This window comes from Balearica regulorum, chromosome 3 (assembly GCF_011004875.1).
Source record: "Balearica regulorum gibbericeps isolate bBalReg1 chromosome 3, bBalReg1.pri, whole genome shotgun sequence".
Taxonomy (NCBI): Eukaryota; Metazoa; Chordata; class Aves; order Gruiformes; family Gruidae; genus Balearica; species Balearica regulorum.
The window spans coordinates 986,347-1,011,184 of record NC_046186.1 but is presented as its reverse complement, the minus strand read 5'-3'; the positions used below and the strand labels follow the sequence as shown (position 1 = coordinate 1,011,184).

At 55.1% G+C, this 24,838-nt stretch overlaps 1 protein-coding gene across 7 annotated transcripts; it reads right to left on the bottom strand.

Annotated features, from left to right (window-relative positions):
• Positions 1–9,860: 9,860 nt before the first annotated feature.
• Positions 9,861–24,707, bottom strand: HADHB (hydroxyacyl-CoA dehydrogenase trifunctional multienzyme complex subunit beta). 7 transcript variants are annotated; one of them, XM_075750270.1, is made up of 16 exons: positions 24,631–24,706; positions 23,173–23,247; positions 22,744–22,785; positions 21,196–21,295; positions 20,534–20,578; positions 19,152–19,251; positions 17,827–17,914; positions 17,073–17,260; positions 15,600–15,780; positions 14,404–14,525; positions 12,958–13,037; positions 12,822–12,869; positions 12,319–12,406; positions 11,700–11,774; positions 10,193–10,357; positions 9,861–9,993 (listed from the first exon to the last, which is right to left on the bottom strand). In XM_075750270.1, exons 2-16 carry the CDS (start codon positions 23,237–23,239, stop codon positions 9,958–9,960), a joined length of 1,425 nt encoding a protein of 474 aa, XP_075606385.1. In that variant the 5' UTR covers positions 23,240–23,247; positions 24,631–24,706; the 3' UTR covers positions 9,861–9,957. The 7 variants fall into 7 exon arrangements, with proteins under 7 accessions (XP_075606385.1, XP_075606388.1, XP_075606386.1 ...); XM_075750273.1 differs by having other exon boundaries at positions 21,196–21,292; XM_075750271.1 differs by lacking the exon at positions 24,631–24,706 and adding an exon at positions 24,346–24,370.
• Between the last annotated feature and the right edge of the window lie 131 nt (positions 24,708–24,838).

The window sequence follows — 24,838 nt, the reverse complement described above, 5'->3', positions numbered from 1 at the left end:
ATAGTCCCCGAGCTCTTACGTGGGCTGCTGCTGCTTCTTTATAGCAGCATAAAGCAGAAGTTAAACCCTCTTGGAAATCAGGGTATTGCCTGGAACAGTGTGAGAAAGTGAAACTTGGCAGCTGCTTCCCGTGCTGGAGCTGACCAAGCTGTTCAGAAGGCAGCACCAGCCCTGGGCACCCACACCAAGCACCCAAATCCTGCCCTGGGCTCTGCACAGCGGTGTCTGGTGCACCCATCCAGCTCCGGCAGGGTGCTGGCAGAGCTGCTGCCTGCGACCGGGGTGAAAGGCAGCAGGGGCCGGGCAGTGCTTGGGGCTCTTGGCTCTTACCCCCGATCCCAGAATCCCCGACGGGTTTGGGTGGGCAGAGACCTCCCAGCCCATCCAGTGCCACCCCTGCCATGGGCAGGGACACCCTCCACTAGCCCAGGTTGCCCAAAGCCCCATCCAACCTGGCCTTGACCACTGCCAGGGAGCCAGGGGCAGCCACAGCTTCTCTGGGCACCCTGGGCCAGGGCCTCAGCACCCTCCCAGGGAAGGATTGCTGCCTCCCATCCCATCTCCATCTCCCCTCCTGCAGCTTCAGGCCATTCCCCTTGGCCTGTCCCTCCCTGCCCTTGGCACCAGCCCCTCTCCAGCTTTCCTGGAGCCCCTGCAGGGACTGGAAGGGGCTCCAAGGTCTCCCCGCAGCCTTCTCTTCTCCAGGCTCAACCAGCCCAACTCTCTCAGCCTGAGGTCTCCAGAGCAGAGGTGCTCCAGCCCTCGCAGCATCTCCGTGGCCTCCTCTGGCCTGGCTCCAACAGCTCCATGTCCTTCTTGTGCTGGGGACCCCCGAGCTGGACGCAGCACTGCAGGGGGGTCTCAGCAGAGCGGAGCAGAGGGGCACAATCCCCTCCCTCGACCTGCTGCTCACGCTGCTGGACACGCAGCCCAGGACACGGGTGGCTTTCTGGGCTGCCAGCGCACCTTGCCGGCTCATGGGGAGCTTCTCGTCCCCCAACAGCCCCAGTCCTTCTCCTCAGGGCTGCTCTCCATCCATTCCCTGCCCAGCCTGGAGTTGTGCTTGGGATTGCCCTGACCCACGTGCAGGACCTTGCCCTTGGCCTGGTTGAACTTCATGCAGTTCACACAGTCCCACCTCTCCAGCCTGTCCAGGTCCCTCTGGACGGCATCCCTTCCCTCCAGCGCGTGACCATCCAGCCAATTCCTGATCCACCGAACAGTCCATCCATCAAATCCACCCCGAATCCTCCTTCCCCCCTGCATCACCAGTGCCCTCTCCTCAGAGCCCCCTTTGCATCCGCCATTCCGAAAGCCTCACAGGATTTATTCCTCCTCATCCCAACCAGCCTGCACCCCCTCCACTCCACGCGTTTTGTGCCAGTTTTGCACCGCGGCCCCTCGGGGCGGCCCGGGGGGCTCCGCTGCCTCAGGGCGAGGTCCCTGCAGCGCGGGGGTCCCTCTGCCTCTGCGGGAGAGTAGCTCTGGCCGGCTGCCCCGGGGTGAGCTGCCTCTCGGTCCAGGCTTGGCCCCGGTGGCGGCGGGTACTTTGCTGCATCCCCCCCGGCTGCGGTGCGGGAGATGCTCCGGCCCCGCGGGCGCTGGTGCCAGGCATCACACGAACAGCGGGAGCAGCCGGCTGGCTGGTTCCTGCAGGGAGCCCGGCCGGATCGACACCTCTTGGCATCCTCCATCCTCGGCAGAGCTGTGGAGCATAATCTTTTGACCTGAAAAGAGAGAAACGGGGAGGTTTTGCCTGGAAGCACATGAGCCCGAGGAGCAGTTTCAGTTCCATGAGCTGGCTGAGCCCTCTCCAAGAAGGCCTCTGATTTCTAAGAAACAGAGTGGCAGCTGTGCCAAGCACAAGGCAGGAGGAAAAATGGAAATGATGCTCGAATCCGCCCACAGTCTCTGCAAGTAGCAGCAGCCCAGGAGAGCAGAGAGCGAACTGCTGGTTGGCTGCCCCCGAATTCACGGCTCCAGACCACAGTCTCCCCCATCGACAGTTAATGGGGAGGATGGGGGGTCACTAACATCTCAGGGGGCTCTTGAAGCCTTCCTGCAGACGTGCGTCTCCCTTTTCTCTGCCCCAGGGGAGGCCGGTCCCTGTTATGTGGCTGGAATTGCACGAGGGGAGCCCTAGCCGCACCCCGAAGTGGGAGGTGGGTGCAGGAGAGCTCGGGGCCACAGAGAGGAGCGGGGAAGGGGAAGGGGTAGGGGTAAGGGTAGGGTTAGGGGTAGGGGTAGGGGTAAGGTTAGGGGTAGGGGTAAGGGTAAGGGTAGGGTTAGGGGTAGGGACAGGGTAGGGTTAGGAGTAGGAGTAGGGGAAGGAGTAGGGGTAGGTTTAAGGGTAGGGGTAGGGGTAGTGTTAGGGGTAGGGTTAGGGGTAGGGTAGGGTTAGGGTTAGGGTTAGGGGTAGGGTTAGAGGTAGGGGTAGGGGTAGGGGTAATGGTAGGGTTAGGGGTAGGTGGAGTTCAAGATCCTCAGGGCAGCTCTGTGCCTCTGTAGGGGAAGGCTATAGGGCAGCCAGACCTATAGCCCAGGTACAGGGGATGGAGCCGGGAGGGAAGCGGTGGGGAGGTCTGCTCGTCGGCCGTGCTCAAGTCAGCACGGTGCCTTGAACCAGCCAGGGACGTCGGGGACAATCTCCAAAACACCCCTGAGAGCTGGTGCAGGGCGGGGAAAGCCCCCGCGCTGGAGCAAGGCCAAAAGAAGGGAGATGGGACGCGGGGACTCACAGCCCCCCAGCACAGCTTCCACGGCCAGAGCCAGCGAGCAAACCATCGGACGATCAACTTGCATGCACCCGGGGGATAATAAGGGGAGAAAAAGCAGCCAGGGTGGCTTTGCCAAGCCCAAATACTGTCACGGCACCCTAATTTCTCTCCCCCCAGGGTTCATTGGCCATGGGATGGGGAAGCAGCAGTGGGTGCCCAGCGCAGGAAGCAAGCGCAGACGGTGCCGGCACCCAGGATCCGGCGTGCCGGGCTGCTCCCGAAACGCTGCCTCTCGTTTTGGGGTAGAAGAGTGAGAATGATGCGCTGGGGAGGGGGTTGTCCTGCTCTGCTCAGCACCCCAGGGGTGTTGGGGCGGGGGCAGAGGATGCCTCACATCCCCTGGAACGGGGCACACATGGAGCGGTCGGGGCGCCCAGCAAAGGGCCGGCGTGTGCACACACACCATGCACGTACAACACACACACACACGGACACATGCACCTGTGTGCACACGCAAATACATGCACACACACCTGCGCACATGTGCATATGCACACACATAGGCAAACATACATACGTGCGTGCACACATACACACTCACACGCAGATGCACACACGTATGCAGATGTGCGAGTGCAGGCGTGCGTACGTGTGCACGGGGGGTCTCAGGGCGATACACGCTCCCTCCCATGCCCAGCCCCTCCCTCGGGGGACGCGGAGGGGGCACTGGGCGTCCCCTCCCCAGCACCGGCATCAGTCCGGGCGGTGTGGGCGTTAGTCGTGGGCGTATTTCGGTTGTGTCGATGCGCTGGGGAGGGCAGCGGGGGATCCGGGGCTGAGCCCTAGCTGCAGCCTCAGCTCAGCGTCGGGGCGCTGGATGGGGACGCTGCCTTGGGACGCAGAGGGTCACGAGCCGTGCGGGTCCTGGGGCCGAAGGCTGGCGCTTTGGTGATGTGAAAGGGAGGGGGTCAGCGGGGACCCGCCACCGTGGCCGTGGGGACAGGAGAGCAGCGATGTTGTCCTGCCGCGGTGGCCTTCTGGGGGACGTGTATCACGGGGCCCAAATATTTCTGTCTGTCCGTCTGTCTGTGTGCCCCAGCACGGTTTGTGTTCACAGGTGTATCTGTACCTACCCACTTCGATTGAAGATGCCTTATACCTTATATATAGTTAGTGTGCATCTTGTCATCTTCGAATCTGTAATTAAGTCGCTGTTTTGATCACAATTTATTTTGCTGAATTACTTGTCAATCTTTAAATCAGTCAATCGGTGAGTGCTGCTGAAATTTAACCTTCGATTTAACCCATTCTATTAACACGTTCCGAATTGACTAAACCATAACCGTGCCCAGCACCTCCATCCGCGACAAGGCTGGCACCGCCGACACCCCGTCCCGTGCCCCGTCGCTCCCCGCGGATCCGCCACGCGTCCGCTGGGGACGGGCACACCAGCCCCAAAAGGGTCCATGCCCGTGCCGGGGCTGGAGAGACACCCCCCCTCTGCCAGCCGCCTTCGGATGGGTGCCCCCACCCCAGGGTGCACCCCAAGGCCCTTCCCAGCCCCATCCCCGCAGCCGCCGCGTCCCTTTTGCTGGGAAAGCCGGCGCAGGGGTAAAGCACCAGCCCCGCGGGGTGACGCCGTGGTCCCCGGCCCCCCACCGTCACCTCTGCACCTCGGCCCCGCGAGTCACCCCGGGGAGCTGACGGGGGGGGCACCCCGTGGGCATCGCCCCCCGACCGCAGCCCTGCACCCAGCTCCCCCCGCTGCCGCTGCCCGCCCGGGGACTCCCCCACCTGCCGCCCCCTCCCTCTTTGGGGGAGCCACAGGATCCGGCCGGAGCCCCCCGACCTCTCGGACCACAGGGTGCCGCAGGAGGCTATTGCAGGGGAAGGGGCTCACCCCCCCCACCCCCCCCCCGCGCTTCCTCCTGGGGAATCGGGTCCCGGGGACGGATCCTGCGCGGTGCGGGGGGCCGGCCACCGCCCCTCCGCTGCAGACGGTTGGGGCCAGGCAAACACGCGGGGAGAGGGGGCTGCCGGACGGGGGTGCGGTGGGCTCGGGCTTTCAGCCCCCGCTGCCCCTCGGGAGCCGGGAGCCCTCTGCCAGCAGCGGGCCGGTGTTTGGGGAGGGCAGCGCTGCGCCCGCCCCGGGCACCGCCGGGACCCAGGTCCCCCCCGCAGCAGCGGCTCGGGGACTCGTCGTGTCCGTCCCCCCCGTGCCAACCCCCCTGCCCCACGGACGGACAGACGGACAGGCCACCGTGCCCTGGCGCCGGAGGGTCGTTCCCGGGGCCGGGCTGCCCCGCGCTTGCAGCGGGATCCCGGGGGGCTGCGGGGCCGGCGGGGCTCCCCCCAGCTTGCCGGAGCCGGTGGGACCCCACGGGAGCCAGTGGGCCAGCCGAGCGGGGTGGCGTGAGGGGCGGCCACCCCCAACTTGTGCTCCCCGGAGCCGGCAGCCGCCTCTCCCGGCCTCCCCTGCCAGCACCGGCCGGGTCCGGGCTTCTCGGGGCGGGGGGGACGCGGGGCCCCCGGGGCTCCCTCCGGCATCGCTCCCGCCTCAGGCGCTCGGTCCCAGCCGCCGCCTTGTCCTCCGCGGGCTCCGGGGCGTCCGCAGGGACATGGTGGTCACTCTGGGGAGAGAGGTGACGGTGACCACCCGGGGGGACCGGCCCACGCACACACCCCCCCCACGGGCAGAGCCCACCCTCGACCCACGGCCCCGGCGTGGGGGCTGCTCACCCCCGACGATGCTCAGCAGCTCCTCCAGCTCCTGCCGCAGCCGCAGCCCCAGCAGCTCCCGCAGCAGCTCCCGTCGCCGGCTCCGCGGGGTCACCCCCACGCGTCGCAGGGTCCCCTCCGTCAGCCGCAGCAGGGCCCGGCCCGTCACGGCGTGTTCCCCCGCCAGCTCCGCCAGCTCCCCGGCCCCGCTGCGTGCGCCCAGCCAGGCGCCCACCTCCGCCACCGACCACCGCCCCGCCGGGCGCTGCTCCCACCGGGGCCCCTGCGGCACCTGCGGCGGGAGGAGAGGGGGGTGCTGGGGGGAGCCCTCGGCCCCCGGCCTGGCCCTCCGGCCCCACGGAAGCTGGAGGGTCTGGCTCCCCCGTGCCACGGTCCCCCTGCCCGCCCCGGCCGTCACCCGCGTCCCCGTCCCCTGCCCGTGGGGGTCCCCCATCCTCCGGGGCCCGGCCCCAGTTATCTGTGGGGCGTCTGCGGCCCCCGAGCCCCTGCCCACGCTCACCTGGGCCGACGGGCATCCCTCCTCCGGCGGTGCCTCGGCCCCGTCCTGCGCCCGGGTGTCCATGCAGGGCACGGCGTGGGGACAGCTCTGGCTCTCTGCAAACGGGGCTTCATCATCCGGGGGCCCACGGCTCCCCCCGGAGCAGCCCCAATGCCCTGCCAGCCAAATAACCCCCCGCCATGACAGAGCACCCCACCCCGGGGTCCCTGCCCGCCGCCGTCTCCCGGGGGGGATGCGGGTGGGGGTGGCCGTGCTCCCCGAGGCCCCTGGCCTGTGCCCCCCCAGCAGAAGGGGGCTGCTCACCGGGGCACCAAGCCGGGGGCCGCAGTGGGGCCCCGCTGCCCGTCCCGCCACGTGGGCGTGCAGAGCCCGGCACACCCAGGAGCTGAGATCAGCCCCGGCTCGCCCGTGCCCGCCGCCTCCGTGAGCCCGGGGGGGCCACCGTCACGGCATGGCTTCCCCAGCCAGCCGGGACCCCTTCCCCGGCCCGACCCCCTCCTCCCCACCTCCGCTCGGGTCGGTGCCAGCACCGGGAGAACGAAAGAAACCTTTGCCCCGGCCGTGCCTCCGCGGGCACAGCCCCGGGCACACCGCGACACCCCAACACGCAGCACCCCCAGGCTGCCAGGGACCCCCCGGCCATTTCAGGGGGCCGAGGGTCAGACCCAGGCCGGGTCGGAGGAGAGCAGAGCCGGGCGCTGTCGTGCCCAGAGCCGGTGAAGGAGCTCTGCCAAGGCTCCTCCATCTCCCCTCCCGCTTCGCTGCAGCCAGCCCCCCCGCTCGCCCCGAGCACCTTCCCGGCACCTTCCCGCCACGGGATGCACCGGAGCCGCTTCACCGACGAGGACGAGGACGAGGATGGTGGTGTCGACGGTCCCGGTGGCGGGGACGCGGGAGAGGTGCTGGCAGAGCAGGCGGGAGGAGCAGGATGAGCCTCACGGATGAGTCACGTCCCGAAGGGCCGCGGCCCTGCCCTGCCAGGCGTGTGGGGACCCAACCGCCGCCTGCTGCAGCCCTCCGAGCCCCCGGAGCTGGGGCAAATCCCCCAGATAACTGCGGACACCGTGCACCATGGAACAGGCAGGCCGGGACGGTCCGGCAGGGCCACGGGGCTGCCCCAGGACACCGGCGACACGCACCTCAGCCGTGGAAGCGTTCCACGCCGTATCGGCTCACCCCCCAGACAAACAGCACCGTCCCGGCTCCAAGCACGCCAGCACCAAGCAGTGCACAAACTTCAGCTCCCTCTGGTCCCTGCAGCGAGCCGCGTCCACAGCTCTTCCCCCAGCAGAGCTACAACAGCCCCCGCTGCGAGTGCTCGTGCCCCCGCCGTCCATCCTGCGCTGCAGACGGGGCCGTGCCCGCGCAGGCAGGACAAGCGGGTTTAGCCTCATCGACGAAGCGAGCAGCCACGTGGTTTTGTTGCGTGGTGCTACATCATCTTTAGAGACGGTTTAACTCGAGACATCCTGCAGAGCAGGATCGCACGACGTCACCACGCCGACACGGCCGTGGGAACGGGCTCTCGCACACGTGGGAGCAACGGGAATCGCGGCGGTGGCACTGAAACGTTTGCTGAGGACTTCCACCCGCTGGGAAGCGAGACACCGGGCGCATTCGCACGTGCGTTGGAGCAGGAGATGCAAAGGGTGTTCGTACAAAGAACCACCCCAGGCCCCGTCTCCCCTCACCCAGGCGGTTCCCACCTGCACCCGCAGCCGCCTCCCTGCGCGGCGTTGCCATCTGCACAGAGCAGCAGCGTTGCACAAGATTTCCAACCAAGAGCAAACAGGACCCACCCGCTGTCACACCCGTCCCTTATCTCAGGTTTGCCTCCGAATTGCGGCAGCTGGTGTGGTGCAGAAGCTGTTTGCTTCATACAGAGGAGTCAAAGGTTCTTGCAGGGTGTTTTGGAAGAACCTCTATTCCCTGCAAGTAACACCAGCCACCCCAGCACAGAGTCACAGGCTGCTTTGGGTGGGCAGGGACCTCCGAGCCCACCCAGTGCCACCCCTGCCATGGGCAGGGACACCCTCCACTAGCCCAGGTTGCCCAAAGCCCCATCCAACCTGGCCTTGACCACTGCCAGGGAGCCAGGGGCAGCCAGAGCTTCTCTGGGCACCCTGGGCCAGGGCCTCAGCACCCTCCCAGGGAAGGATTGCTGCCTCCCATCCCATCTCCATCTCCCCTCCTGCAGCTTCAGGCCATTCCCCTTGGCCTGTCCCTCCCTGCCCTTGGCACCAGCCCCTCTCCAGCTTTCCTGGAGCCCCTGCAGGGACTGGAAGGGGCTCCAAGGTCTCCCCGCAGCCTTCTCTTCTCCAGGCTCAACCAGCCCAACTCTCTCAGCCTGAGGTCTCCAGAGCAGAGGTGCTCCAGCCCTCGCAGCATCTCCGTGGCCTCCTCTGGCCTGGCTCCAACAGCTCCATGTCCTTCTTGTGCTGGGGCCCCCCGAGCTGGACGCAGCACTGCAGGGGGGTCTCAGCAGAGCGGAGCAGAGGGGCAGAATCCGCTCCCTCGACCTGCTGCTCACGCTGCTGGACACGCAGCCCAGGACACGGGTGGCTTTCTGGGCTGCCAGCGCACCTTGCCGGCTCATGGGGAGCTTCTCGTCCCCCAACAGCCCCAGTCCTTCTCCTCAGGGCTGCTCTCCATCCATTCCCTGCCCAGCCTGGAGTTGTGCTTGGGATTGCCCTGACCCACAGTTGTGCAGGACCTTGCCCTTGGCCTGGTTGAACTTGATGTGGTTTGCACGGTCCCACCTCTCCAGCCTGCCCAGGTCCCTCTGGATGGCATCCCTTCCCTCCAGCGTGTTGACCCACCACACAGCTTGGTGTCATCAGCAAACTTGCTGAGGGTGCACTCGATCCCGCTATGTCATTGATGAAGACATTAGAGAGTACTGGTCCCAGTACAGACCCCTGAGGGACACCACTCGTCACTGGTCTCCATCTGGCCATTGAGCCGTTGACCACTACCCTCTGGATGCGACCATCCAACCAATTCCTCGCCCACCAAGTTGTCCATCCCTCAAATCCACGTCTCTCCAATTTGCAAGGATGCTGTGCAAGACAAGTGAAGAAAATTCCCAGAACGTTGACCTAAAGGGCAAGAACTCTCTCATCTGCTCAAAATGTTGGGAGAAAGACTCCCGGTCTGCCCCCCTGAAGCGTACCAAGCATTATGCTGCCCCTATTCCTCACTTTTCAAAATGCCAGACACCAAAAGTCTGTAACCAAGGTGCCAGAGAGTAGCAGGAGTTACCAGAACAGTCTCAAAAGCGTGGATTTCGATGACTGATTGGGGCTCTGGAGCTCAAGGCGGGTTCCGGGCAGATTCCAGAGCAGCTCTCTCCCATTTCAGAGAGCAGAGACCTCAGAGCACACAGCCCCCACCACAAACGCCACAGAAACCATCCCCAACATATTTCAGGCCAGGGGAGGGAAAGAAAAAAAGCCAGACTATTATTTTTGTTTCCTGATTTATTGTGACTAACATCAGTGACGCTCATTTGTCAGAAGCAATGTGGTAATTCCTATGCTGTCTGGACATCGTGCAGCAAACCTCCTCCTTCCAAAGCAGGTCGACCAACTTGGTTTGGACCCGTTTCTGAGACCAGTTGTCACACCTAACTCACACCTCAGCCCTCCGACCTCCAGTACACTACCTTGTCCTTATCTCCAAACGTAATTCTCCTTACACAGCCTCGGAATCATTCTTCTTCTCCGGGAGGAGAAATCTTGCTTATTTAAGAGTTCAGTAGAAATCAGGTTACAAGGACCCTGGAGAGACTAAGAGCCACGTTAACTTTTCTCTCCTGGAAGTGGAATATTTCTTAGAGCGCGTTCATGAGTTGAAAATTATCCTCTGAGTAGCTAAAAGGTATTTACAAAGGCCACCAAAACTCCTTTCTGAGAAGGCTGTATGTATGTTTTTATTAGTGCATTGAAATGGCATTGCCAGGCGCGGGACACGTGAATGTCCACTCAGCGGTCCCTTGTCCCGTTACTGAGGGTAAAGCTCCACTATCATCGCGTGCCCCTGAAAGGAGAGAGAGCGAGCGGTGACCGACAGGACTAATATTAAACATCCGCTCAACAGAGGGTGCCCATCTCCCAACCGTCCTCAAATAAAAGATACCCGGTGTAACCGGACGGGATTTCATAGTACCAACAGGAGCAGGAATGCGATTACTGCTCCTCTTGAGAGGGAAGAGTGCCGGACCATACCGCATCATTACCTGCCCTCCTGCAGCACAAGCAGCAACCAGGCCATATTGTCCTCCCTCCTTCTTCAGTCTATGGGCAGCAGTAATTACTAGACGGCAGCCGGTGGCACCGAAAGGATGTCCCAGCGACAGGGAACCACCCCAGGTATTGAACTTCTCCAGCGGAGGGGCTCCAACCTGCAAGAACACAGATTTCACAGACCACTAGGGGTGGGAAGGGACCTCTGGAGATCATCTAGTCCAACCCCCTGCTAGAGCAGGATCACCCACAGCAGGTCACACAGGATGGTGTCCAGGTGGGTTTTGAATCTCTCCAGAGAAGGAGACTCCACAACCTCTCTGGGCAGCCTGTCCCAGGGCTCGGTCACCCTCACAGGGAAGAAGTTTTTCCTCACGTTCAGGTGGAACTTCCCGTGTTCCAGTTTGTGCCCGTTGCCCCTTGTCCTGTCACTGGGCACCACTGAGAAGAGTCTGGCCCCGTCTTCTTGACCCCCACCCTTTAGATATTGGTAAGTGTGGATCAGATCCCCTCTCAGCCTTCTCTTCTCCAGGCTAACCAGCCCCAGCTCTCTCAGCCTTTCCTCACACCAGAGATGCTCCAGGCCCCTCCTCATCCTCGCAGCCCTCCGCTGGACTCTCCCCAGTAGTTCCCAGTCTGTCTGGAACTGGGGAGCCCAGCACTGGACACACACAACTCCAGATGTGGCCTCAGCAGGGCAGAGCAGAGGGGGAGGAGAACCTCCCTCGACCTGCTGGCCACGCTCTTCTCCGTGCACCCCAGGACACCGTTGGCCGCCTTGGCCACGAGGGCACACTGCTGGTCATGGAGAGCTTGTTGTCCACCAGGACGTCCAGGCCCTTCTCCGCAGCGCTGCTTCCCAGCAGGTCACCCCCACCCTGTCCTGGTGCTGGGGTTATTCCTCCCTGGGTGCAGGACCCTCCACTTGCCCTTGTTGGATTCCATTGGGTTCCTCTCCGCCCAACTCTCCAGCCTGTCCAGGTCTGGCTGAATGGCAGCGCAGCCTCCTGCTCTGTCGGCCTCTCCTCCCAGTCTGGGATCATCAGCAAACACACAGAGGGGGACACACAGTCACCTGTGGTCACCACAACACCAAACCTAAATGGCCAGCCCCGACCACCACAAAGCGTTCTTCGGCATGTACCAGTGCCTGATGACAGCACTAAACTGCGCCAAAGGCTTCACTGCTTCCCCTGCAGCCAGACAGGAACACCCCGTGCCGCTAGGAGGCATGCGGAAGGACTGCTTTTAATTCCCTCCTCTCCAACAATTATTATTAAGGCTCTACATCTCCACCTCCTGCTGACAACAGGAATGCCATTGTTCCCAAAGAAACCGCTCCTGCTGGGATGCGCTAACCCAGAGTTCGAGAAACATTGCTTTTCCTCACTGAACGTAACAAAAGCCCTGCTTTGCAGCACTAGCGTGCCCTGCTGCAACGTGGAATTCAATCAGTCCTGAAGTTAAACTAAAGACAAAAGCGTCCTGGCTGTGTCCTACCTTTGACTTTCTGCCCATGTAGTTTTGTGCAAACCAGTCTGAATCCATAGCTTTCAGGTTAGCCAGAATCTGCCCCTGCAAAGGAGGAGAGGGCAACGTTAACAAGGATAACGGCAGACGTCGAGGAAAGCCTACGCACAGGGCTAGCGAACAGGAGATAGCTTGAAATTAGCTACAGCCACAAAGCTAACGCAGCCAACTGAAAAAAGCATTTTACATCATCAGCCTCTTAAATCAACATTAGCTCAACCTTAGCTAGAATGAGATCTTGTCCAATTAACAACTTTCCACAGCAGCACATATCCCCAACTCAGTCAGTAGATGATGAGCAAGCATGGTTTCTATCAGACAAGGGTCTTGGGGAAGTAAAATTATTTTTTTTTACATATTATTTTAGAATAATCTGTACTCCCTTGGTGACTTCAAGCAGTATGAATCACTGTTAGCGTGGACTGTATCAATATAAAAATGTTATATATTTAAAATAGACATAAATGTAGAGTTACACCTATCTACATTTAGCAAAGGTCGTAACGAGAACTTTCACCAACACGAAAACAGACATCTACAGAAAGGCATTTTACAGTTAAGAGGCACCCGTAGCATTCAGAGTACTTACAGCAAAGGCTTCGTGGAATTCAAACACATCGATATCAGCCATGGTTAGCCCAGCCTTCTCCAGCACTTTGGGAGTAGCGTAAGTTGGACTGAAGGAAGAGTTAAGAAACAGAAGCCTTGCATGAAAATGTTTCCTCACATCACTGTCCTCTTTTTCCACAGCAACCCACGTTACATCCCTTCTCTCCAGGGTTCGTGGCACAGCTCCCTGCCTGTCCCGCTCCAACTGAAACATAACCCCAGGTAACTACAGCTAGTACCAACACGCTGCAATGCCCCCCCAGCAAATCAGGGTGAGTATTTCTGCCACAGCTGCTCTCCCACGTTAGCCACCTCCCCCTGCCAAGTCCCACCTCACACATGGGCTCTCACACCTTTGTGAGAAAGCCTGAACAGATGTAATATCTCATGAGATACTTCACAAAAACCAAAGATGTAAGGACAAGTCGAGGCTGTTGTGCTAGCACAGACTGTTAGGGGATGCTCTCAATCATCGTCACCTACCCCAGTAGCAGCTGGTCCTTTGGATCCTGGGACACGTACACAAAGTCCCTGCACAGGAGAAACGCTATTAGTAACAGAAAGAGGAGAAGGAAGCAAGAGCAGACTTCAGAGGCCAGGCAGCGCAGTCTCTTTTTACCTTAGGTAGGCCTTCGGTTTGTATCCCATCGCCAGAGCCTTCTCCTCAGACATGAGCAGCATCGCCGAGGCCCCGTCTGTCTGAAACGGGCAGGCAAAGCAGTGAGGGCGGGCACTGCCTGAAGAGCAAGCGCGCCCTGCGCACAGAACGAGCCTGACAGCCCTCCAGCACAGCAGCTGGCAGGAGGGGACCGGGTAGAACCGGAGCTTCCAGGACATGTTGGCGACATGGACAGCGGGATCAAATGTACCCTCAGCAGGTTTGATGATGATGATGATGAGCTTTAAGTTCCCTTCCAACCCAAACCATTCTGTGATTTGATGATATCCCCCTACAATATGGGACAAAGAGCAGGTCTGCACGATCGAGCGGCCAGATGGATGGACGGATGATCTCCAAATGATGTTAGCACACGCATTGCTGAAGCGCTTCCTTATGGTTCAGCCCTGGAGCTGCCCCTGGTTTCAGAGGACAGAGGTGCCTAACCGCCCTGCCAGTCCTGAGGACACGCTGGTTACCCCGAACACTCACACCTGTCTGCTCAGCTCCATCCCAACACTGCCGTACAATTTGGGGATGACACAAGCCACGGGCTCACCACGCGGCAAAAATGAACATCGTGGCTTTGGCACATGACCACTCGTTTTTGGGGTGATACAGGCCAAGCTGGCCTACAGACCTGCAGCAGAGAGCACTCCAACAGAGTTTCAACTCTTCCTAACACCAAGGCTTTTGCAAGTCCTCAAGAGTGCCAAGGAGCAAACAGCATTCCCGCTCAAAGAGCCCCAGCAGTAGTTTCTTGCTTCCTTTGAGGTGCCGATGACAAACTGTGAAACAGTCTTTTAAGCACACAAGAACCTGTCAGGGCTGCATGCAGGAACAAGACGTCACCTGGAGCCCTCTGCGGGAGACTTTCAGCAGCAGTCACCTTCTACTGAGTCTCAGGAACTGCAGCTCAGACACACCTCACCTAATTTACACAACTACCTTAGTCTTCAGCACCTACAAGAGCTTCCTTTAAAAGCACCAGAGAGAGAGAAAAATGAGCGTATCCAGAAGAGACCTCATCATAGATGTGCCCTCTGTCTTAAAGTGACAAATTTAGACAAAAACTACTAGCTTCCCATTCTGGGACAGAGTTTCTACATTTGCCTTTGAATGCTCAACCTCTTGCTCTTCAAGGGGAAGGTACAGAAGAGCACAACAGATAAGACAGGCCAAAACTTCAGGGGTTTAGTTATAGATGTGAAAATGAAACAGTACCCAAGTTCACCAGATTATAACACAACGCCCAGTTAACCCTTGAAAAACCCGAAAGCACGTGATACCACAAAGGAGACAACTCATTCCCACAGATTACACCAGCTTGATCTACATGCCTACAGGAGGCAGAGGGTGAACCAGACAGTTTCCCCCCCGGCTCATAGCGATGGGAGCGCGCATTACCAGGAAGGAGGAGTTGGCAGCCGTGACAGTTCCGTACGGCTTGACAAAAGCCGGCTTCAGCTTCCCCATCTGCTCCATCGAGGAAGGACGGATCCCATTATCTTTGGTAACTGTATCCTTGCCTGTTGATGAAAAAAGCATATTTAAACTATGAAAGTCAACAACACGCGTGAATTTGCACATCAGGAATCCAGGGGAGAGGAAAAAAAAAAAAATCAGAAAACTGTGCTTTTTATGATAAGTGGGAGGAGGAAAAAAAGAGAAAATCCATTCATGGTATCAGGATATTTAACGTGGCTAAAAAATAGCACTTAAAAAGTGAAGCTACATTACTTTCTCTCTGAAGGCTGCAAAAATGAAGCACTGCAATCTATTTACTGTAAGAAAAAAAAAAAACCCACATGGAAAACCCCGTTGATAAAAGAATTTAAATGCAGATTATAAAGCCTAAACTGGAGAACTGGGCTTAAATCAATCTATGTGCCAAGTTTTGAGGAAGTAAGAGTACTGGGAAGAACCAAATATATGCTGCTTCAACTATACCAACTGCTTAAATAAACCAGTTAACAAAAAGTACCAATTTTAGTATAAAGACCACACGTAACCACGGATCTACAAAAGTAAGGTCTCTTTAGGAAACAAACTACAGCGTAAAAGTGCCCCAAGTGAATCGGTATCACACCAAAGCGTGCCCGCTGGCTGATGTAGGAATCAGGCTGCGGAAAGGACAGCTTAGAGTTTCTCTCCCAACTGTTTCATATCCGAGCAATGACCGTGAGTTCTGATGAACTGGAGTCTACCAAGCAGATCACGTTTCAGCTCTTCCTATGCAGCTCCTGATTTATCAGATCAGGATTTTATAGGCTTTCTGTTTGTTGTTAGTATCTCGGGGTATAAAGACAGGTTCTCTCGTCTGGCTGAAAGAGCAGGGGGATCCCTGGTCCAACCGTTCTGATTTCCCTTGCTCTATCGTCACATTAGCACAGATACGAGGGGGGTTGACAAAATATAGCTGTGGATATGTTTATATATTTAGATATGCATGTTTAGAAACATACTCAACATCTGTTTTCCAGGGAGAAACAGGCAGCATATCGAAGAGTTAAAATCCGTATCAGATACGCAGAACATTATGAATCTGACCCTATTTCTTTATTGAACTAGTGCATGCTAGCAATGAAATGCCACACTTTTACCTGGCACTTTGAAGGGTACCACATCAAATAGCAAACCTCCGTCCTGGGCTTTCTTGGCTAGTGTGTGTGAACGGAGGGCATACTCATCTTGCTCCAAACGGGAAACGGCAAAGGCAGCAGCCAAACGATCGGCAGAGTGCCCCATGGTCTCGCTGGTGGAGAACTCTGCCACAGCTGGGAGCTAACAAAGCAGAAAAATAAAGTCAGCACACACAAACTCCCGTCCCTGGGCAGTCACGTAACGTTCAGAAGCTGGTTAAGCCCTGCACAGTCAGTCAGTGAGACCCTTCTGTTTATTAAGCCGAACAGTTAATAGCAGAGCTGTGCAATTAACACATGGTTAACTGTACTGGAAGTGACTTGTCAAACACAGTAGAGGAACCACTGCTTTCAAAGATTTTACAGAAAAATGGATAAAAATGAGGTCCAGACTGCTGCTTACTCCAGGGGTTCAAGAAATGTATTGCAATTGCACATGCAAAAAGCAGCTGCCTTGTGCATTTAACAAGGAATCTCCTAGGAAGGGTCACTGGACTTTTTGGGCCAAGGTGAAACACCACGTCCTGGGACCTGAAAACACCTTGTCAAATACCTCCTCGAGCAAAACCAGAGACAGCAGGTGTGTTCAGCTTCGCTTTTATCCTTCCAGCAGCACACAGGAAATCCCCGCATGCATTTAAGTCTGCAATTTTCCTTATCTTATTTGGACTTTGGATCTCATCTCTGCTGTACGTACACTATGCTTCCCTGCAGTCCTGCTCAAGGCAGCCAGCAGAGGCACAGACACACACCGCTTCCTTGTGAGGAGCTGGCGGGGTAAGGAGGGAAGTGTTTTTCCTTCCCATCTCCACCATGTCGTAATCCATCGTGACCTCAGAGACAGAAGAGTGTCTCCCTCTACAGCAGAGTCCAGACATTAACCAGCAGACTGCCGATTCTCACTGGGGTCCAAACAACAGGAGCTGAACACGTTCAGCACCTGGCAGGGCTTGGCCAGGAGCAGTAATCATAAGACGTATTTAAGATGTGTTAATCAAACAATTACATTAACACACTGAGGAGGAGGTTCCTCTCTGATATTAAGCATGTTACTTCTATGATTTAAGAAACAAAAATTCTTCTGACCCTTTAGACCCTTGCAGAAGTTTTATATTGACAGGAAAAAAGCTTCTACTTTGTCGCTTCCAGCACAGTTTGTCTAGGAGTTGCAGAAGGAGAGGGCGGTTTTGAAATAAGTTAGGTTTACTGAAGCCCAACATGTAAGAAAACAAAGCAGAGTCATGAATGCTATGAGATGCATTAATCAACTGCAGTTTTAACCAGAAGCACAGGACAGGGATCCAATAAAAGCGAGCCACAGGCAGCCAGCTCTCCCTTTTTAAATCTCCTCCACTGAGGCTAAAAAAATTTCCTAAGCTATCTTGTTTTACAACAGTTTTAACTTAAATATCTAAATGCCTGAAAAAAAATTACCTCAGGAGCAAAGTAGTCAGGGCGGATTTTGGAAATCAGGGAGAGCTTTTGGCCCAAGGTCTTGGCTCGGTTAAGAGTCAGCATAGTCTTCCTCATCTTCCTACTGTGACGAATGGGAACATCTGACATTAACTCCACACCCCCCGCTACGACGACGTCGCACTGTCCAGCCGCAATCATACCCACGCCTGCAGAACGAGACAGAGTTTCCCATGAGCTGCGGGGAGAAGCGACACTTACTGCCTATTACTGCCTTGGACATTACTATGTTTTATTTCCTTCTCCTGCCTCTGGCTTTATATAACATGTGCTTAACAGAGACTGAGCAGGTTGAACAGCCATTTTCTGAATCATACTAGTTTTGTAACTTTGCTTCCACTTCTCTTTGTCACACATAGCAGTTGGGAGAAGAATATCGCCAGCAATTTGAGACAGTAACCGGGTCTCCTTTTTTTTTTTTTTTTCCTCCTGTTTAGGCTAAGTCAAAGACCAAAGCAGCCTGAAAGGCAGCAACTCCCAGGCTAACAGGGACACTGAGCAGAGACTATCGCTGAATGCAAATGGTGTCCAGCTGCTGGCAGGTCTACAGCAAACACCATTCATGTTGTATTTTGTTGGTTCGAAAATTTCCTTCTGTTCCAGGATTTCTTCAGATGCTTACTTCTATTCACTAAGCAGTGCGAGTTAGACGAGGGATGTAGGGGAGTTGCTAAGCTCGGTCTCAAACCCACATCTTGTTCTTCCAGCCACATACCTGTGGTCATAGCCTGGTTTGAAGAAATGCAAGCCATGGTGACGGTATGGGCTGGAGTTTTGTCAGAGAAACCCGCTCCCAAGGCAGCCTACGAGCAACAAAGAATGACTGTTAAAACCGACACCTTTTGCTCCACAGGGTCAGAGCTACCTTCTGCCCAGCAACACACCTCTGCAGACTAAGCTGAAAACAAGTACATCGAGTTTTCATTTGGCTAATTACTGCAGCAGCTCTTCCCTTCCCAGGACTCTGGGAACAGGAGGAGACTGCCCAGCTGCCAGGGCTCTCAACACTGTTGTGTGGACAGTCACTGGCCCCCCATTAATAAGGGCCAGACTAATCACACACCTCACAATTTCAGAAGAACTTCCAGCTACTTGGCATCATCTTCGCTTCACCTTATTTGCAAAGGCAACACGTGAAAGGAATTATTTAGACCCATCAGTACAAGGCATCGTGACTTGCTTTACAGAGAGCAGCAAATATTTCCTGCAGTTCAGAAAGCGGCGTCTCATTTGACCCATCTGAGAACGCAGCCTCCCGTCACAGGAGAACTGCTCACAGCAAGACCTTCCCTAGTTGAGACGTGGCCAACTAGTTTAAAGTTCAGCAGTTGTTCCCAAGTTAAAATTACACCACAGCCCCATCTGACTGGCACGTGACCAAAGCAAGTATTTGCATACACAAGGCTAAAACCGCTGATGGAACAGGAGAGCCTCAGAACCTCCAAAGTCCTTCCAACCCAGGTTACGTCATGTTTTAGTCCAGTTGCAGAGAACAACAGCAGAGACTCCAGGTTACAGAAAATCACATGCTGCCTCTGTAACATTACTTCAGTGGACCAGCTTCTTTCCATGTATAATATGCCAATTGTGTTTTCTGACTGCCAGAAAAAAAAGGGCAGCTAAGCTACGCTATTTCAAATCATTCATTGGCATCTGATCAGCCGACTAAAATAAATAAATACCACAGTATTTAATCTATCACAGTATGCTCTGGTTCTCTCTGGTACTTTGGACCAGCCAACACTTGAGTCCAACTGGCAGTTAAGAGCTGAGTGATCAGCAATAGTTAACAAAAGCTTCCCTTTCAGAGAAGAATCAAGCAGAGGCTGCACAGCATCAAAACGCACTCCATCTCTGGCAGGTTTCAACAGGAGGCAGAGTCCCATACAGTTATTTGACAGACAATACTGCCCAGCGAGTCCATACTCCCAAAAACCGTTTAAACGAACCGTAACACTGGAAATCTTTTTTGAAGCGTTTGTCACCTTCATACTAGTTGCAGAAATCAGACCCACAGGGGAAACACTGCACATAACCCACCTCTCTGGCAACATTACTCGTTTTCACCTCCTGGATAACTGTGCCATAAACAATGTAATCAACAACATCCCTTGGGACACTGGTCCGGTTCAGCAACCCCCTAAGGAGAAGATCAAAACAAACAAAATTAATTTGCACCGTGCCAGCAATAACCTTACACAGTCCTCAAACACCTTCTTTCCACCAGCTTGGCTGGAGAACAAGGCAGCGATGGAGCCCCATCTTCTGGCCCTAGTTCAGAAAAAATCTTGTCTGCATGTGTACTTAATGAAAAGTGTAGTTGACTACAGACTGCAAATGATCACAGCGATAATAATCACTATAAATGATTATGCAATTTAATGAAACCAGCTACTCCACACCCTCCCCACACTCAGAAGTGGCTGTTAGCATCTTTTCCAATTTGGAGTATTCTGACATCAAAACTAAAGGAGGAGGGCCTTAAGAGATAACAAAGCCTATCACCTTTGGTGTAGGAACACGTAGCACTTCAATAAAGACGCACAGAAAATAAGCAGTGCGTTTTCACAGTTCATTACAAAACATACTGCACAATTTGCCAGAACATCCTGACCAACGCCAACACAGCAAATCCCCCAGCAGGCAGAGATTTAAGGCCATGGGGATTCAAATGCAGCATCATGCACTACAAAGCACCAAATAAAAATGAAAGTAAAGGCACCTCAATCAGTAACTTCTCTTCCGCAGCACACTAAAAGCCCCTCAACGTCCAGGACACAGCCCTCGCGCACGACTAACGCACTGCCTGTCAACCAAATCAGCCTGCCGTGGCTAAACACAGCATTCAGATTTGGCATGACCATACCCAACCTCACAATCTCTTCTCAGGCCTTGAAATCTCCTTCCCACCCCGGAAAAGCCTTCTCTCTTTTCAACAGCACTTTGCCCTGCTTCTTAACAAAACAAACCCACTGCTAATGACCTACAGCTTTTGTCAGATCACTGCAGAATGGAAGGGACAGGCAAGATGACAGAAATAGCTTTGTTATTCTTGCTGCCACGTAGTTTTCTCTGCATTGCCCAGACTGCTTTTCCCCTGAATTGTAAGCACATCTCAACAGTAGCTATGATCTCTGTACTGAGAGAACTACAATCAGAATTCAAATTAACTAAAATTTGTCAAGCAGGACAACAATGCCATCTCTTCATAAAAAAACTCTTTAACACAAGCCTGTTGTAAACCCTACTGCTTAAGCCACCTACTAGGGTGGTGGTGGACCATGAAAAATGAAGCACCTGGATCATATTGTCCAGAGACAAAGCTAGAGCCTTGGCTTTCAAATCTGTTGAATCCACCACGCTCACACTGAGACCTCAGCAGTTCAAGGAGTTTTCTGGGCCCTTCTATTCAAATTACTTACTGCAGCGCTGCTCTTGCTAAGTCATGTGGCATAAGATCTGCGTACCTGGAAGTTAAAGAACAGAGGCAGAATTAGGAGTGTCAGAAACCGATACAGATGTTCTACTTCACCACTGTAAGGGCACGTGTGCAGCAAAGAACTGCTGACATACCAGAAACGCTCCACTGCATTTATAATAAAGTATTCCATACCCCAGGTTGTGAAGACTATCTGTGTACAGGTACACAACCGCTGTACTAAAACCACTGAAAAGCAGCAGTAACAGGATAAAGAAATCCCCTACCCATCCCAAGAGTTAGGTCTGGTCCTAATTCAGCTGCGAATTTGGTGCTAGCAAGAGGAGACTACAGCAGATTCTCTGCACCTGTCCTGCTAGTTTTGTGAAACACTTTGCTCTATGTGCTATAGATCCACCGACAGTTTCCTCTAGACAGGCAGCATAAATCCTCATTCTTCTCAGAATTCATATACATGGGCAATCTTCTTCAAAACACGTTTTTTCACGAGGTGAGCTGGAATAACTGCAGCAGTCTAACTCATTGCCATCTCAGTACTTTCAGGCATTAGAGTAACTACATTAAAATGAACAAGCCAACTTTTTTCACAGAAAGATTCTACTGTTAACCAAGTCAGCATGTATTTTCCTGTTATTTTATACTTACGAGGTGCCAGACTGCAAAAATGGAATACGGACGCCCTCTACCACAACGATATTCTTCACACCGCTTTTGGCTAAGGTCTTCTTACTCTTAGGCTGGACTGCTAAGAGAGAAGTGACTATTAACAGGAATACCAGCAAACTTAAAGTAAGGTTCTGTTCAAACTACTAGTAAAACAGGGAAATTGTTCTCTTTTGGTGTGTAAGTCAAAAGCAGAGTAGGGAGGACACCTGGACGGCAATCTTGTCTCTGTCTGGTTAATTATGTGACCTGTGAAAAATGATTTAACAAGTCAGTGCTTCCCCCATCAGCAGAGATTCACCTATAGCTCCACTGAGGCAACAGCACAGCTGAGAATAAAGGCACATAATTCCCAGTCTCTGCTACCAACTGACAAGAACACTGCAGGAAGAAACACCTCCAAAGCTGCTGCACAGCTTAGAATATGAACGCAGCAGAGAAATTCAAAGCCTGCGCAAGATCTCATACGGTCTCTCACTTGGGGAGCAGCAAGGACTGCAAACAGCAGCCCACCTTCCACAGTAACTGCCTATGTACGTGCTCTTACTGCACAGTAAAGGTGAGAAAATTCAAGGTAAATCAAAAAGTAGTTCAAGAAGTTGACTAACTTGCACTCCTGTAGGAAAGCAGTAGCAAGAAGAGTGCACATTGTTGTTGTGGGTAACTTGCTGCTACTCCAGAAGGTGTCCGAGCGCCTCAGGTTCAAGACAAAGCATGTCGTGATATGTTATCATTCAACAGGGCATTGTCAGAGCTCTTCTGGAGTGATGAGAATTTCCTAATGCAATCAGGCCTGCAAATCTTAACAAGCACATACAGCAGCATGGGGCAGCTCCCTTTACCAGCCAGAAAAGGACAAAGACTCATAAAAGCAGATTAAGTCCAGCTAAATACTGTGCGCAAGCAAGTTGCAGGATGAAACTCCGGCACTGTTCTTGGGTTATGTAAGGCTCTCTGCCCCTAGCTGCTGTCTAGGCCAGTTTCCAAACCCCAGGCTGCTCAAAGCATTACAGTCACTTGAGCAACGTCCCCTACAGTGAATCCCAGATCCCCCCCCCGACCGCTCAGCAAGGGCCAACAGCTAAAAACCCACGTAAACTGCGTGTGCTCAGTGGCTCCACCAAGACCTGAGCCTCTTACTGGTCTCACTGGACTTCAGAGCTAATTCCACAAGCTTCTCCTTGTCCAGGACAATCCCCTCCCCTCTGGGCAAGTGATCTAGCAATGCCCAGACAGCTCATAAACCCTGAGCTCAGCCTCTCTGTTTAGATTCTAGAAATAGCAATCTATCAGGTGACGACGGGGCCTGAGCTCTGGACTGGGCACAGCTGCTGGGAACGAGGGGCACACCGAGGTGGAGAGCACTCTGCTGCAAACAGCGGTTTGCCCCTGTTTTTACTGGTTTGCAACTTCTGAGGGGCACTCAAATTCTGAGATTTACGTCGATTGAGACTCTGGAAAAGGGAGGCGGCTTCAAAAACAGTCTTCAATAGCACAGACCCACTGAGATTCCTGGTGTTTGCACTTTACCTGCGGCTTGTAGCTGTGAAGAGCAGCTGAGCGACCGAGCAACTGAAAAACAAGAAAGGAAAAAATAGGGTCTGTAAACCTGAAACGTTAAAAACATTTCTAGTTTCTGTAAGAACTGTTAAAAAAATAAGATGTCATAGTAAGACAATTGCACCTGAACACCTGTGAGATATTATTTAGTTTAGTCTGTTCATAGAAATGACACAGTTCGTATTTCCCGTTAACATGAGATTCCTCCCACATCCGATGTGGGAAGGGACAAATATGGCAACAATGGAACTAGTTATATAAAAAAAAACACATTGTCATCTTCCTTAAGATGACAATGAAACAGAGATTCAGATACAAGCGTCCATTCCCAACCCAACACTTAAACCAGAACTTTATGACCTACCAATTCAAGCTTTTAATAAACCTAAAGATACTTACAGACCCTGGCAGCCCATGCTGAGGAAGCAGGGAGGTTTCTGATGGCACTGGTCAGCATGGAACTCATTTTGATATCTAGAGAGGTCGAGAAAGACCGATATTAATCCAATCTGGTCTACGCGGAACAATTTCAAGGTAAGCGATCTGCCTGCTTCACACAGAGCCAAAGCAGCAAAGAAACAGAAGACGCTTCAAGGGCACAGAAAATTACTTCCTATGACGCTTTTTGAACAGCATCTAACACACGAGGAGTCTGGCTTATGACTGTGGCCTGCAAACGTTCCTGTAAATAAATACTCAGCTCCCGTGAGCCAGCACTGTACTGATAGCAGCCAGCAGTTTTCAATTCCCCTCCCAATAACTGTTCCACCACGTCCCCACTGGAAAACTGTCCCAGTGCCCAGCCGATCTCGCTGCCAGCGTGACTCTCCTGACACGCTCCCCTTGGCACGCGCAGTGTCATGCCACTACCCCTCGTTTTAACTGTCGATGCTAACCTCAGTAACTTCCGTTGCCTATCCCCACGGGAAGCAGAACAAGGTAGCATCCGCTACCCCAAAAACTTCCTCCGTAGCTTTCCCAAAGCCCACTCCAAAACAGGGTTTCCCTACAAACAAATCCTCATCTGCAGTTTTTATTGATTAGGGAAAAAAATGGCCCCCACAGCTCCAGCTCTTTGGCTGCTTCACAGCAACATTCACCTTATCCTGTCAGGCTTTTAGCGTTCAAGCTAACAGCGTTCTCTCTCCCAAACACACACGTTTGCCCTAGAGGGTTAGAGAAACACTTGCAGTCCCAAGCCCAGCCCACTCGGGTATTGCAGCTCTCTCCAGCTTCTCAAAACTCAGCGTAAGCCGCCAGCCACCCCATTCCACTTCGGCACCTCACAGCTCCGCACCTGCGACACGCCGCGCAGCGCTCCCCATTCCCCAGCCTGCTCCAGCCATGCCGGCGCCCCACAAACCAAACCCAGGCTCCTCCTGTCAGCGAAGGCCCAGCAAACAGCCCTCCGCCCCGGCATCCTCCTCTCTGCAAGACTGCTCGTCCCCCAGCTGTGCCGAGTTCCCCCCGCACCTAACTGAACTTTTTCTCCAGATCTCCCCTGCCCGCCGCACACCCCCCATACTCCACACGGGCTCCTCACCCCACGCACGGCCCACAGACACTGCACACCCACTCCCTGGCCGCACGCACGGCACGGACGACCCCCCCCCCCCCCCCCTCGGGCACACACTCCCAGGGCCGCACGCCCCCCACCAGAACCCCCCTCAAAATGAAGCAACACCCCCCCACACCCCCGCCCCTCACGTACACCGCAGCTCAGCGCCCTCCGTCCCCATCTGGGACCGACCCCCCACACACACACCCACACCCACCCCCCCCCGTAGCACCCCTCGCCCCCAGCCGCCCCCGCTGCCCCCCGGCCCCGCCGCCGTCCCCCCCCAGCCGCCCGCACACCTCCGCCCGCGCCCAGCACCGCCCCGTACTGCCACCGCCCGCCGCGCCGCCACTCAGGAAAGGCCCCGCGCCCTCTCCGCCCGCCGGGCTGTTCCACCGCCCGCCTGAGGGACGCCGCCCGCCCCGTAACCCCCTACCCGCGCCCTCCCGCTCTCCCGCCCGCCGTTCCCGCTCGGAGTAGAACGGGAAATATCTGATCCCCCCGCGC

Coding starts and splice junctions, on each gene's coding strand:
- HADHB (XM_075750270.1), bottom strand. CDS start 23,239: ATGAGTTCCATGCTGACCAGTGCCATCAGAAACCTCCCTGCTTCCTCA. Junction 20,579..21,195: donor TTTTTGCAGTCTGGCACCTC/GTAAGTATAAAA, acceptor TTTAACTTCCAG/GTACGCAGATCTTATGCCAC. Junction 19,252..20,533: donor TTAGCAAGAGCAGCGCTGCA/GTAAGTAATTTG, acceptor TCTTCTCCTTAG/GGGGTTGCTGAACCGGACCA.